The 10815-nt window shown below is 47.3% G+C and overlaps 2 protein-coding genes across 2 annotated transcripts; both read left to right on the top strand.

Annotated features, from left to right (window-relative positions):
• The first annotated feature begins 30 nt into the window (after positions 1–30).
• Positions 31–7966, top strand: TPMT (thiopurine S-methyltransferase). Its single transcript, XM_065752441.1, has 8 exons — positions 31–149; positions 717–809; positions 1015–1147; positions 1565–1617; positions 5543–5617; positions 6081–6166; positions 7095–7139; positions 7851–7966. Exons 1-8 carry the CDS (start codon positions 31–33, stop codon positions 7964–7966), a joined length of 720 nt encoding a protein of 239 aa, XP_065608513.1.
• A 958-nt stretch (positions 7967–8924) lies between these two features.
• Positions 8925–10493, top strand: NHLRC1 (NHL repeat containing E3 ubiquitin protein ligase 1). The gene has a single exon (XM_065751983.1). The coding sequence runs from the start codon at positions 8989–8991 to the stop codon at positions 10132–10134; it is 1146 nt and encodes a 381-aa protein (XP_065608055.1). The 5' UTR covers positions 8925–8988; the 3' UTR covers positions 10135–10493.
• Positions 10494–10815: the final 322 nt, after the last annotated feature.

The following is a 10815-nucleotide window of genomic DNA, read 5'->3' as shown; positions in this document are numbered from 1 at the left end:
GGAGCGGTGCCCGGTCCGGCCGCGCTGGGGATGGAAGCGCCGTGGGGCTGCGGGAGCGAGGCGCAGCGGGACAGGGTGCTGTCCGTGGAGGAGTGGCTGCGGAAGTGGAGCGCGGGTGCCACCGCCTTCCATAAGGAGCACGGGCATCCGTAGGTCGCTTCGCTCTTCGGCCCGGGCTGCGTGCTGGGGGCGGGGTGAGCGGCTCTTGGTAATTAATGCAGCGCTTACTGCAGGAAAAACGATCGGCGCGGGCACAGCGTGAAACTGGAGTCGTTGGCGCCTGTGTTTGTCTAAAAAACGGCGGGGAACGTTCAGTTTGCACAGCGTTTAGGGCCTTTACTCCTTCGATCGTGTTCTCTCAAACACAGCCATCGGCCCGTGAGAACTGCCTTATAGGCATGTGTCGGCGAGTGGTACCGCAGCTAAACCATCGCTCAATTTGCTGCAGTCTAAGGGGTGGGAGGGAGGTGTCGTTGCTTTGTTACCTGGAGAGACGAGCAGAAAGGTGTCCTTCGCTAGCAGAAATCGAGGCTATTTTCTAAGGAAACAAGAGGCGAATTCACTTATTTTTGTTTCTAATGGTATTTCTGTCAACGAATATGAATTGCATCAAAAGGTTTGGCCACTGCCTGGTGTGCTGTGCGGCACCCAAGTCCTCTGCGCTGGCACCCGCACTCCCTCCCAGTGCTGAATGAAACACCTCTGTTCCCCTGCAGGCTCCTTCAGAAGCACCTGGACCTTCTGGTGAATGGCAGGAGTGGGCTGAGGATATTTTTCCCGCTTTGTGGTAAAGCAGTCGACATGAAGTGGTACGGAATGGTAGGGACTGGGATGGGAAAACCTTTAGAGGTGTGGAGAAGAGAAATTCCTGGCCCTGCAATGGCTGGTGGAAACGTGCACCAGTTCATCCTGAAGCCAGGGTGCAGGGAGCACTTCTCTAACGAGCACATTGGTGCATGGGAGGTGTTCGTGCATTGAGATGCTCACACAAGCTTGGGCCTCTGCTGTGCACAGGCTGGCGGACATGGGACACAGCATCGTCGGCGTGGATGTCAGTGAGCAAGCCCTGAAGGAGTTCTTTGCAGAGCAGAGTCTTCCTTACTGTGAGGAGCTGGTCCCTGGGATCTCAGGAGCCAAAAAGTTGCAGGTATGTCTCCTGCATTGCCAGACCACCTGGTGTGTTCAGCCATGCAATGCAGGCACGACGGAGCAAACAAGTCCTTCTGCTTTGTGCCTCTGCCTTACCAGTAGTCATTCACTTCTCCTTTTGAGGTTTGGAAGGAAACACTGGACTGAGCAGTTCTTCTTTTCAGCGTGTTACTTCAGGCTTTCGTGTAACTGTGAAAGGCCTAAATGTAAAGTTGACATGGTAACATGTTTTAAAATTGAACAGCTGCATGCCTTGACAGGCCGCAGCCTCTCTGGAAAGGGTTGGGAGAGGCACCTCAGCTACAGTAAATAAATAGATAAAATGTTTCTCACAGTTTTCCTTCATTACAGCTAAGTGTGTATTTAAAGATGTGGTTTCTGATGAGTATTTTTTTTCCCTTGCTTTTTATTTTAGAGTACCTCTGGAAACATTTGTCTGTACTGCTGCAGTATTTATGATTTGTCCAGGTAGGAATGCATAGAGCGCTCTACAATTTTCCGTAACTAAACATGGCCCAAAATCGGTGGATTTCAAGGAGTGTTTGGACAACACTCAGACATAAGGTTTGGATTTTGGATGGTGTTCTGTAAAGCTGGGAGTTGGATTTGATGATCCTTGTAGGTCCCTTCCAACTCAGGATATTCTGTGATTCCGTGATTAATACTGTCCAATCATTTTATTTGAACCAGCCCTTTGGACCAGACCCTTGAAAGAAAACTCCTTTTTAAACTTGTGTGAGAAATGTGAATAACCAGTATCTAATGAAAATTAACCGTGTCATTGACCATTAGGTAAAAGTGCCAATCGAATATATCTATGGGGGAATATTGTTTTGAGCTGTCCTCTAAAAGTTATATAAAACCATGATTGCATTTACAGTAAAAACAAATTATGTTCAACATCATAGAAAGCAAAATCCTAACACAATCCTTTACCCTGAGTAGCTTAGTAAAAGTGAAGAGAATATTACAGAGATATTGTCTCTAAATGGACTCTTCTCAGCAGTGTGTGGTGATAGGATGAGGGGAAATGGCCACAAACTGAAGCACAGGAAGTTCCACACATATGTGTGGGAACTTCTTCCCAGTACAGTGATGGAGCAGTGGCACAGCTGCACAGAGAGGTGGTGGAGTCTCCTTCTCTGGAGACGTTCCAGACCCGCCTGGACGCCTACCTGTGCAACCTGGGCTGGGGAGCTGCTTTGGCAGGGGGTTGGACTCCATGATCTCTAGAGTTCCTTCCAACCCCTATAATTCTGTGGTTATGTGAAATAGATTTTTCTTTCAACTAAGTACTAAGTATATTTTTCCCCAGAACTATGTGATTAACATATTTGTGGGTAAGCTGTACCCACTGGTTATGTGCCCCATGCTTTATTTAACATACTTCTTAAAGTGGGCTTAAAGTATTTTGCATCACTCTAGGTTTATGTTGCTGCAAAATACATTGTCCAACAGTGACTGTACAAGTGCCTTTACAAACATGGCTTATTTCTTATTTGTTCCTTATCAGTTAAAATACACAATAGAAAATGCAGAATACTTCAGTACCACCCACGCTACTGAATCCTGAACACAGCCTTTGTTCCCTGCATCCTCAGGAGTTGCTTCTCAGATCTGGTGGTGGCTTTGCACCTGGTCTTCTGCTCAGGTGTCAGTGGGTGGGGGATTTTGCAGATCACACAGCTGTGCAGGGACTCTCTCAACCTTTAGCACAGGAGGCTCTGCCTTGGGCAGTAGTAGGTCTTGCTTGTTTATTTGTCCCCAGAAGCCTCCTGGTGGTGCTCACCACAGATGTAAACCTGAACTGAAATGTCCTTCAGGCCTGCACCATTGCTTGGGATAGCCGGGGAAGGGAGACTGGGCAAGAAAGGGACGCTGATGGTTTTGCACCGTCTCGTAGGAAGATAAAGCTACCCAGCTGAAGGTCCTGCATTACAGTTGCCTCCTCCTGCATTTCTTACTCTGACACAATTTCCCCTCCATTATAAGATTTCAGTGAGGTTTTGTGCCTGTGTTTGCTTTTCCTGGAAACAACTGCCAGTAACAACCTGTTAACTGTCAGTTCAGTAAGGAGGAGGTCAAGGCTTAACCTTTACAATAGACTGTTGTGAAGTCTTTTGCTGTTGTAGCTGACTTCATTTGCTTTAATGTGTGTATAAGCAGTCTTGCAAAAATAAATACCTTGGAACAGATGGGCTGTATACGAAAGTGACTTTGTAGCTACTCCCTGGTTTCCTCCCTGCCTTTCCCCTGTGATGGAGTTATTTGCTCTGCTGACTCCTGCAAACCCTTCTAGCCATGAGCTGACAGGTTACCCAGGGATTGCTTGAGCTTCTCATATGCAATTTTTGAAAAATCCAGCTCTAGGTTTGGTAGCAAGTAGCGCAGTGAGACCCACACCACGATGCAGTGGAATAAGGCTGTGAAATTAATCAAAAATGGGTAACTAGTGACATGGTCAGTGTTAGTGGGCCCAGTATGTAGCTTTGTCACTCACAAAATAAACTGGGAGATACACATCCTGGACTCGGAGTTCTGTGCTAAGTGCTGCAATGGTGAGAATACTGACCTCGTTCCCTACAGCAGTCAGCAGGTAACTGGGACTACAAAATGCACATGCAGCTCTGGTTTTTATGTACAGACAATGTGATTAATTATCCACTAATTATGGAAATTAAACTTATTTTTCTTTTGCTGAGGCTGGCCTGCTAACAAATCCTTTTGATCTCCGTGCCTAACAATCAGTAGAGGAATTCTCAGGTGTGCTGGTGACCTTTGTCAGAACAAAGCATTTCAAAGCCTCCCAATAGTTAAAGAGTGACAGCAATTACTGCTTTTGATGGGAATTCTGGGAAGCATGTCGAACAGTTATATTGCACAATCATCATGTGCCTTAATACAATTACGCCTGCCAGGCTTGAAACAAATAAACAAAAACTGCTTCAAATGAAACTACTGAACTTATGCAGAGAGCAATTCATAACTTCATTGCCTAGATGAAGCAGGATTTCTGTGGGTATGTAAATTCCTATATCAGATGTTAATTTTTATTGATTTTTATTTATTGAGTAGTAACTAGACTACCATCTCTCGTGCTGAAGGTCTTGGGCATTGACATGTGTTCCTAACATCCGTTAGGATGGAAGTCAGCTGTGTGCCTTTTCCTCATGGCTTGGTTCTCCTCAGAAAAAAGCTGGATGCACAGAGAGGCAGGGAGCACTGCAAGTTTGTTCTGAGGTCACACAGCAGGCTTGTCACAGCCTCCAAGCCTCACATGATTGAGTTTGTTGCCTACCTCCCTCATCCGCATTGTGTACTTAACTGTCTCTTTAAAACTCTCCTTTCTTATAAAAGGCTGATTATTTAAATTAGAGGCTTAGTCTTGGCAAGCTTTGAAAGAAGTGGAGAATTTACAGTGTTATCATGCCTCATCGCAGTAGAGCAGGAAGTACAGGAGCTTCTAGGTTAGATGCCAGAAACTCAGCAATGCTGTTGCAATGAAATGAGCAGCAGGGCAGGGATATGTGAAGAAAGAGATGATGCAATGGGACTCAGGCACTCTCCCAGTGTGCAAAAAGGTATTGCCAAATTCTTCTTTTCTTTCACTTTAAGTAAATGTATTTCAGATTTCTTCTAAAATAACGCAATTCAATATTACATTACTTTTGAATTTCCAGTTTCAATAGCTACCAGAAACAGGGCTCTTCATACCCCTAATCATCTTCTATTGCTCTTATCACGCATTAACAAAGGCATTTTCCAATAGTCTTGGCTACGTGCAGGCTTTGGGTAGTCCTTGAAACCATCTGCAAGCACATCCGGGATCAAATAATGTATGTGGCAGCATTAGACCAAGCATCAGCTTAGCTTTTCTAAGATTAAACAAGTCACAGACTGCAGCTTAGCTGTCTGGGGCATGTAGCTGGGAACTGAGGTGTTTAAATTGTCTGAGAGTGTCACGTTCAATAGCCGTAATGCAGTGAGGTGCCTTCTCTAACTTGTGTTTCAAGTCGTGTGTGGGTTCTGGAATGTTCCATGAACTATTGGTGTCCCAATATACATCAGTGTTGCCTCAAAAGTCGTACTGGAGTATGATTGCCAAAAACTCAGACTTAAGTCCCCGAAATATTTAAACTACCTTCCCCCTCCCAATTGTTTCCATACCCTCTAGAGAAAAGGAAATGCCAAGCAACTCCAGCACGTCGTGCTGTCATAGCAGGACAGTGTACCAGAGACCCAGTTTGTGCTGCTGGAGTTTGGAAGATGTTGGACCATATCAGCAAATCAAGTCTGCACTGATAGCTGGACACTGTGACTTCACAGAAGTATCAGAATAATGACAGAGTAACCCTGTTGGTATATTTAATCTTTTTTTCTCATCTTTCTGTAGTGAGATTGTTGGCAAGTTTGATGGGGTTTGGGACAGAGGAGCTCTAGTGGCTGTGAATCCATGCGACAGACAACGGTTAGTACACTTGCTTGGTTGTTACTTTTCCCTAAGGTATCCAGTGATGGTCTCTCATTCAACAGAGTAACCTAAACAAGTTTCTTTTCTATGGCGAGCTGCAGCTCTGGAGCTCTGCACTCTTGGTTTGTGAGCTTCCTTCAGGAAGCCGCCCTGCCTCTTGGAGGGAAAATATGTGGTTTGCTGCAACCCAGCAGAAGCAGAGCTGCACGTCTCATCTCCATTTTATTATTTCCTTTTTGCCCCATCTGCTTCTCTCACCACTTTTTGTTTGTTTTCTCCCCACTTCCCTTTATTTTTTTCATTCTTGCTATAGCCAACCCAAGTTAAGTTTGAGCCCACCCTGCAGATGTCAGCTTGTCTCTGCACAGGAACACGTTAAATTATTTGGTGAATATTTTGAATGCTATGCTTAAATGTTTATGCTGTTCCAAAATAATGAAGTAAGAATATCTCCTTTTAGCTACGTCAGCTTGATGAGCTCCCTGATGGAGAAAAACTCTTCTTATCTCCTCATTACGGTTTTATACGACCCAAGCAAACACAATGGTGAGAACGCTGCACTGCTCATGTTTTGATTTTGAATGTATATTAATACAAATTGTGGATAAGATACCTTATGATTGCTTTTTAATCAGCATTGCTTTGTTATCTGGCCATGTCAATATGGTTGTATTAAACATTTTAGGTGTCGTGGAAGCTTGGCACTTGCCCTCTAGCACTCAGATGTGCCAAGGACAGGTGAAGGAAAGGCAAGATGTATTAACAACAAAATGAAACTGGAAGAGTGAATGCTTAGAATAACACTGTACATCCTGTCTGGCCTGGGGACCTTGAAGCACTCCTAAAAACATCAGTCATCTTAGAGCTTTGGTTTTTTTGCCCAATATGTGCAGCCCAATGTGCTGTGCATCTCACACCTTTCCCCTTACCACTACCATGGTCAGAATATGCGTGGAGGAGGTGAAACTAAACCACAAAGCATTTTTCCCTTTTATAACTTTTATTATGTGCCATGATGTCTAGGTTGTTTTGAAGTTCTCATTATGCCAATTACTGCCTTCCCAAAAGAAAGAGACATCTTGCTTTTGAGCTCCTCAGCATAATTATCCTTTGAAGGATAGGTCTTGTAATCAGTAGTCACAATAATTTGATACACTGCTCTTGCTCCCACATTATTCAGTTTTTAGCTTGAACTATACCATCACAATATACACGGATTGTTGGCTAAGTTCATATTCTGCACTGAATGGATACAGTGATTGTGTCTATGGCATGTTTGTGACCTTCCAACCTGACAACATGGCTTCCCTGCCTGCAGCCTGGAGATAACAGAGCAGCAGCACGTGGGGTTCCATCATGGTGCTTTCTGGATCCCAAAGGTGGTTGTGCACACGGAGGCTGTGGGTGCTGCAGTATGGATGGTTGTCTCCTTGCTATGTCTCCTTTCTGATTAGCTTCACCACTTTCTTTGTAGGGCCACCGTTTTACGTTCCTGAATGTGAAGTGAAAAGCTTGTTTGGTAAGTAACATTTCTGCTAACCCTTAGGACTTCTTTATTTTTTATGTTTTTGCAAAATGTGTACATGGGTTTCTGTGCTTCTACCTCTGCCACAAGGGATGGAGTCATCTGCTTGCTTCTTAGATAAGAGATTGAATCATGGAAAAGCAGTAAGGGAAATAAACGCCATGCTGTCACAAGGCTTTTACTGTTAATGCAGCTTCTCAGCTCTTGAAAAGACACGAGGAAAACCCAAGAGGCAGACACTGTCTCTTTCCTTCCCTGGCATCATTTTGCCCTCTCAGGATTCAGACTGCATGTAGTGGCCTTGTACTTTCAGTCCTGTTTGACAATTTCACCTTTCTCTGCACAAAGAAGAAAAGTAAAATGTCATGCTACAGAAATGCTAAATGTACAACTTTGTTCCATTAAATAGATGATGATATAATTCTGGCAGGTATTTAGTTGTGAACATTCTCCTGATATCCTTTGATATTGTACTTCTTTTAAAATCACATTTTTCTGAGACCTCTGAAGTGTCTGTGCACCGTGAGTCATTGTCATGGACAGCTGCGTCCCCATGCAAAAGAGACAATTATGTTTCTCTCAGTGCATTTGTGTCACCTGGATAGGGACCGGGAGGAGATCTGTGCATAAGATTTTGTTTTCTGATGGCTTACTTTCTTCAGTGACTTTCCATTCTTTGATTTGTTGTTCTTTCCTCCTTTTCAGGCAGCCAGTGTGAAATTAAGTGTGTTCAGAAAGTCAGTGACCTCTCAGACAGACACAAGCAGTGGGGACTAGATTATTTTCTGGAGGTACTGTATCTAATAAAGTTTGTAGCTTGATTAAACTCAGTTTCAGTAACATACCTTTCTTTTATCTTTATCTCACGTTTTAGATGTTTTGGGGCACGCTTAAAGCAGGCTGGTGTTCAAATGCTGCTTTTCATGGTGCTACCAAGGGCAGTGGGGGAAGAGAAGTGGGAAGCTGGCATAATCTGCTGTTCTGATCCTTGTCACAGTTACAATTGTATGATTACAGTGTGGTGTGTTGACAGTAAGACTAGCACAAGAGGAAACAGCATGTGAATTTTTAATGTTGTAGTCCAAGAGCAGTGAGTCTCTAGGACTGATGCCTGTAGGTTCTGATGTTTTCATAAAACCATTAAGGCTGGAAAAGTCCACAAAGATCATCTAGTCCAACCATCAGTCGTTCCCACTAAACCACCCTCAGTGCTGCATCTACCCTTTTCTTGAACACCTCCAAGGACAGTGACTTCACCACCTCCCCAGGCAGCCTGTCCCAGTGCTCTTCTGAGCAGGAATTCTTCCTGACTTCCAACCTGCATCTCCTCTGCACAACTTGAGCCCATTACCTCCTGTTCTGTTGCTGGTTACCCAGAAGAAGAGGTACCTCCGCCTCGCTACAACCTCTTTTCAGGTGGTTGTGGAGTGAAAAGGTCCCCACTGAGCTCCCACTTCTCCACACAGAATGGTCCCTGTTCCCTCAGCCGCTCCTGATGAGCCTTGTGCTCCAGACCCCTCACAGCCTCGTCGCCCTTCTCTGGACACGCTCAGGACCTCGCCGCCTTTCTCCCAGTGAGGAGCCCAACAGCGAGCCCAGCAGTGGGCGCGAAGACCCCATTACAATTCTCAATATTGCTCCTAGCCACCGAGAGCCACTGCGGCTTTAAGAAGCGGTGTACAGAAAAGAGACGCAATCGTCCCGCCAACTGCTGACCCGGGACATCTTCACTTCCGGGCGGTGTCGTACCTCCGCCCTGCGGCGGGAGGAGGAGGGAGCGCCGTGCTCCGTGCCGCAGCCGGCCCGCAGGGGGCAGCCGCCGGCCCGCCGAGGTCGCGGCGGGATGGCGGAGGCGGCGGACGAGGCGGAGCTGGGCCTGGTGGAGTGCCGGGTGTGCTTCGAGCGGTACGGCCCCGACGGGAGGCGGCGGCCGCGTAACCTGCCGTGCGGCCACGTCCTGTGCCGCGGCTGCGTGGAGGCGCTGGGCGGCCCCGAGCGGCGGCGCCTGGAGTGCCCCTTCTGCCGGCGGCCCTGCGGGCTCGGCGAGACCAGCGACTGCCTGCCGCTGCTGCAGCTGCTCGAGCTGCTGGGCCCCGGAGCCTGCGGCCCCTCGGCCCTCGGGAGGGCGGCCGGCGGAGCGGCCCCGCCGCGGCTGCAGCTGTCGCTGGGCGGCTGGGGGTCTCTGCTCAACCCCACGGCCGTGGCGGCGTGCCGGACCTCGGGGCGGCTGGCGGTGGCCCACGACGGCAAAAAGAGGATCCACGTCTACGGGCCGAGCGGATCCTGCCTGCGGCGCTTCGGGGAGCGGGGGGACGCGGGCAACGACATCAAGTACCCGCTGGGCGTGGCGGTCACGCCGGACGGGCACGTGGTGGTCGCTGACGGCGGGGACCGCTCGGTGAAGGCCTTCGACTTCGAGGGAAGGGGGACTTTGGCCGTGCGAGAAGGTTTCTGCCTGCCTTGGGGCCTGGACGCCACCCCCGAGTGTGATGTGATGGTGACGGACGCCGAGGCCGGTGCCCTGTACCGCCTGACCGCAGACTTTGGCAGGGGGAAGCTGAAAAAGTGCCAGCTGGTCCGCTCCAAGTTAACCAGCCCCAGGGGAGTGGCGGTCTGCCCGACCTCGGGTGCTGTCGTGGTCATAGAGCACCTGAAGACGAAAGGACCAAGCGGCTGCAGCACCCGAATGAAGATATTCAGCGCAGACATGACTCTCATTGGCCAGATGGATAGCTTTGGGTTGAACCTCGTTTTCCCCTCCAAAATATATACCACGGCTGTGGCCTTTGACAAAGACGGTTGCATTGTTGTGACCGATGTCTGTAGTCAGGCTGTGATATGCCTGGGGAAACCTGAGGAGTTTCCCATCTTTAACCCTGTAGTTAGCCATGGGCTTTCTTATCCCATAGGACTAACTTACACGGCACACAACTCCCTTGTTGTTTTAGACAGTGGTGATCATTCAGTGAAAATATATAGCTCTGCCTGAGTGGGCTTAGATGTGTACTGCTACAGGTTCAAGCTGCTTTGGCTACAAAGTGCGTGCATTAGTGGTGTTCAGAGGTCTAGAGGAAGGGAGTATTTCCTGGGCTTTACATTAGGTGAAATCACCCTCTCAGACCATTGTGGTGTACTTCTCACAAAATGTACACCAAATCCCATGCACAGCCACAGGAGACAACGTATCTCCTGCAGACTGAAGTCAGCAGTGAACTAACCAAGCAATGTGGAATTTTAGAACAGTTCCATACCTTGACAGCCAAACATTCATACTACGTTTTGTGAAGTAATAACAACGGCGTTTGGAATGAAGTAATCCAAAATTGGCACCTGGGAGATAAAAGGATCCATCTTTGCATACTGTTATTCACGTTTTATTTTTCTCAGATTTTTGCTTGACAAAGGAGACTGACGAACTGATAGGAGAAATGGCAGCTTCAGCTCAAGGCCGATTGATCCAGCCATGGTCAATTGCAATACATGAGCTATCAGCATTTAGTAAGTTATATGAAGTGAATAGACGCTCAAAGCCTTTTTGTTTTCTTCTCCATAATGGGAAAATGCACTTCTGGGTGCTCCCTCCTCTGTATGCATTTCTTACCACCTTTTCAGTGTTTTACTGAAGCACTAACACTTCCCACAGAACGCATGGATCCATATCTTCACTGAG

Source organism: Cyrtonyx montezumae, unplaced genomic scaffold (genome assembly GCF_038088225.1).
Source record: "Cyrtonyx montezumae isolate F1298 unplaced genomic scaffold, pur_monq_1.0 scaffold_8, whole genome shotgun sequence".
NCBI classification, from domain to species: Eukaryota; Metazoa; Chordata; class Aves; order Galliformes; family Odontophoridae; genus Cyrtonyx; species Cyrtonyx montezumae.
This window is presented reverse-complemented; position numbering and strand designations above follow the sequence as displayed.

Bases quoted from the DNA above. Each gene is read 5' to 3' on its own strand.
- TPMT (XM_065752441.1), top strand. From the start codon at position 31: ATGGAAGCGCCGTGGGGCTGCGGGAGCGAGGCGCAGCGGGACAGGGTG. The intron at 1,148-1,564 runs GTATGTCTCCTG...TTTTTATTTTAG, and splicing joins CAGGAGCCAAAAAGTTGCAG to AGTACCTCTGGAAACATTTG. The intron at 7,140-7,850 runs GTAAGTAACATT...CCTCCTTTTCAG, and splicing joins TGAAGTGAAAAGCTTGTTTG to GCAGCCAGTGTGAAATTAAG.
- NHLRC1 (XM_065751983.1), top strand. From the start codon at position 8,989: ATGGCGGAGGCGGCGGACGAGGCGGAGCTGGGCCTGGTGGAGTGCCGG.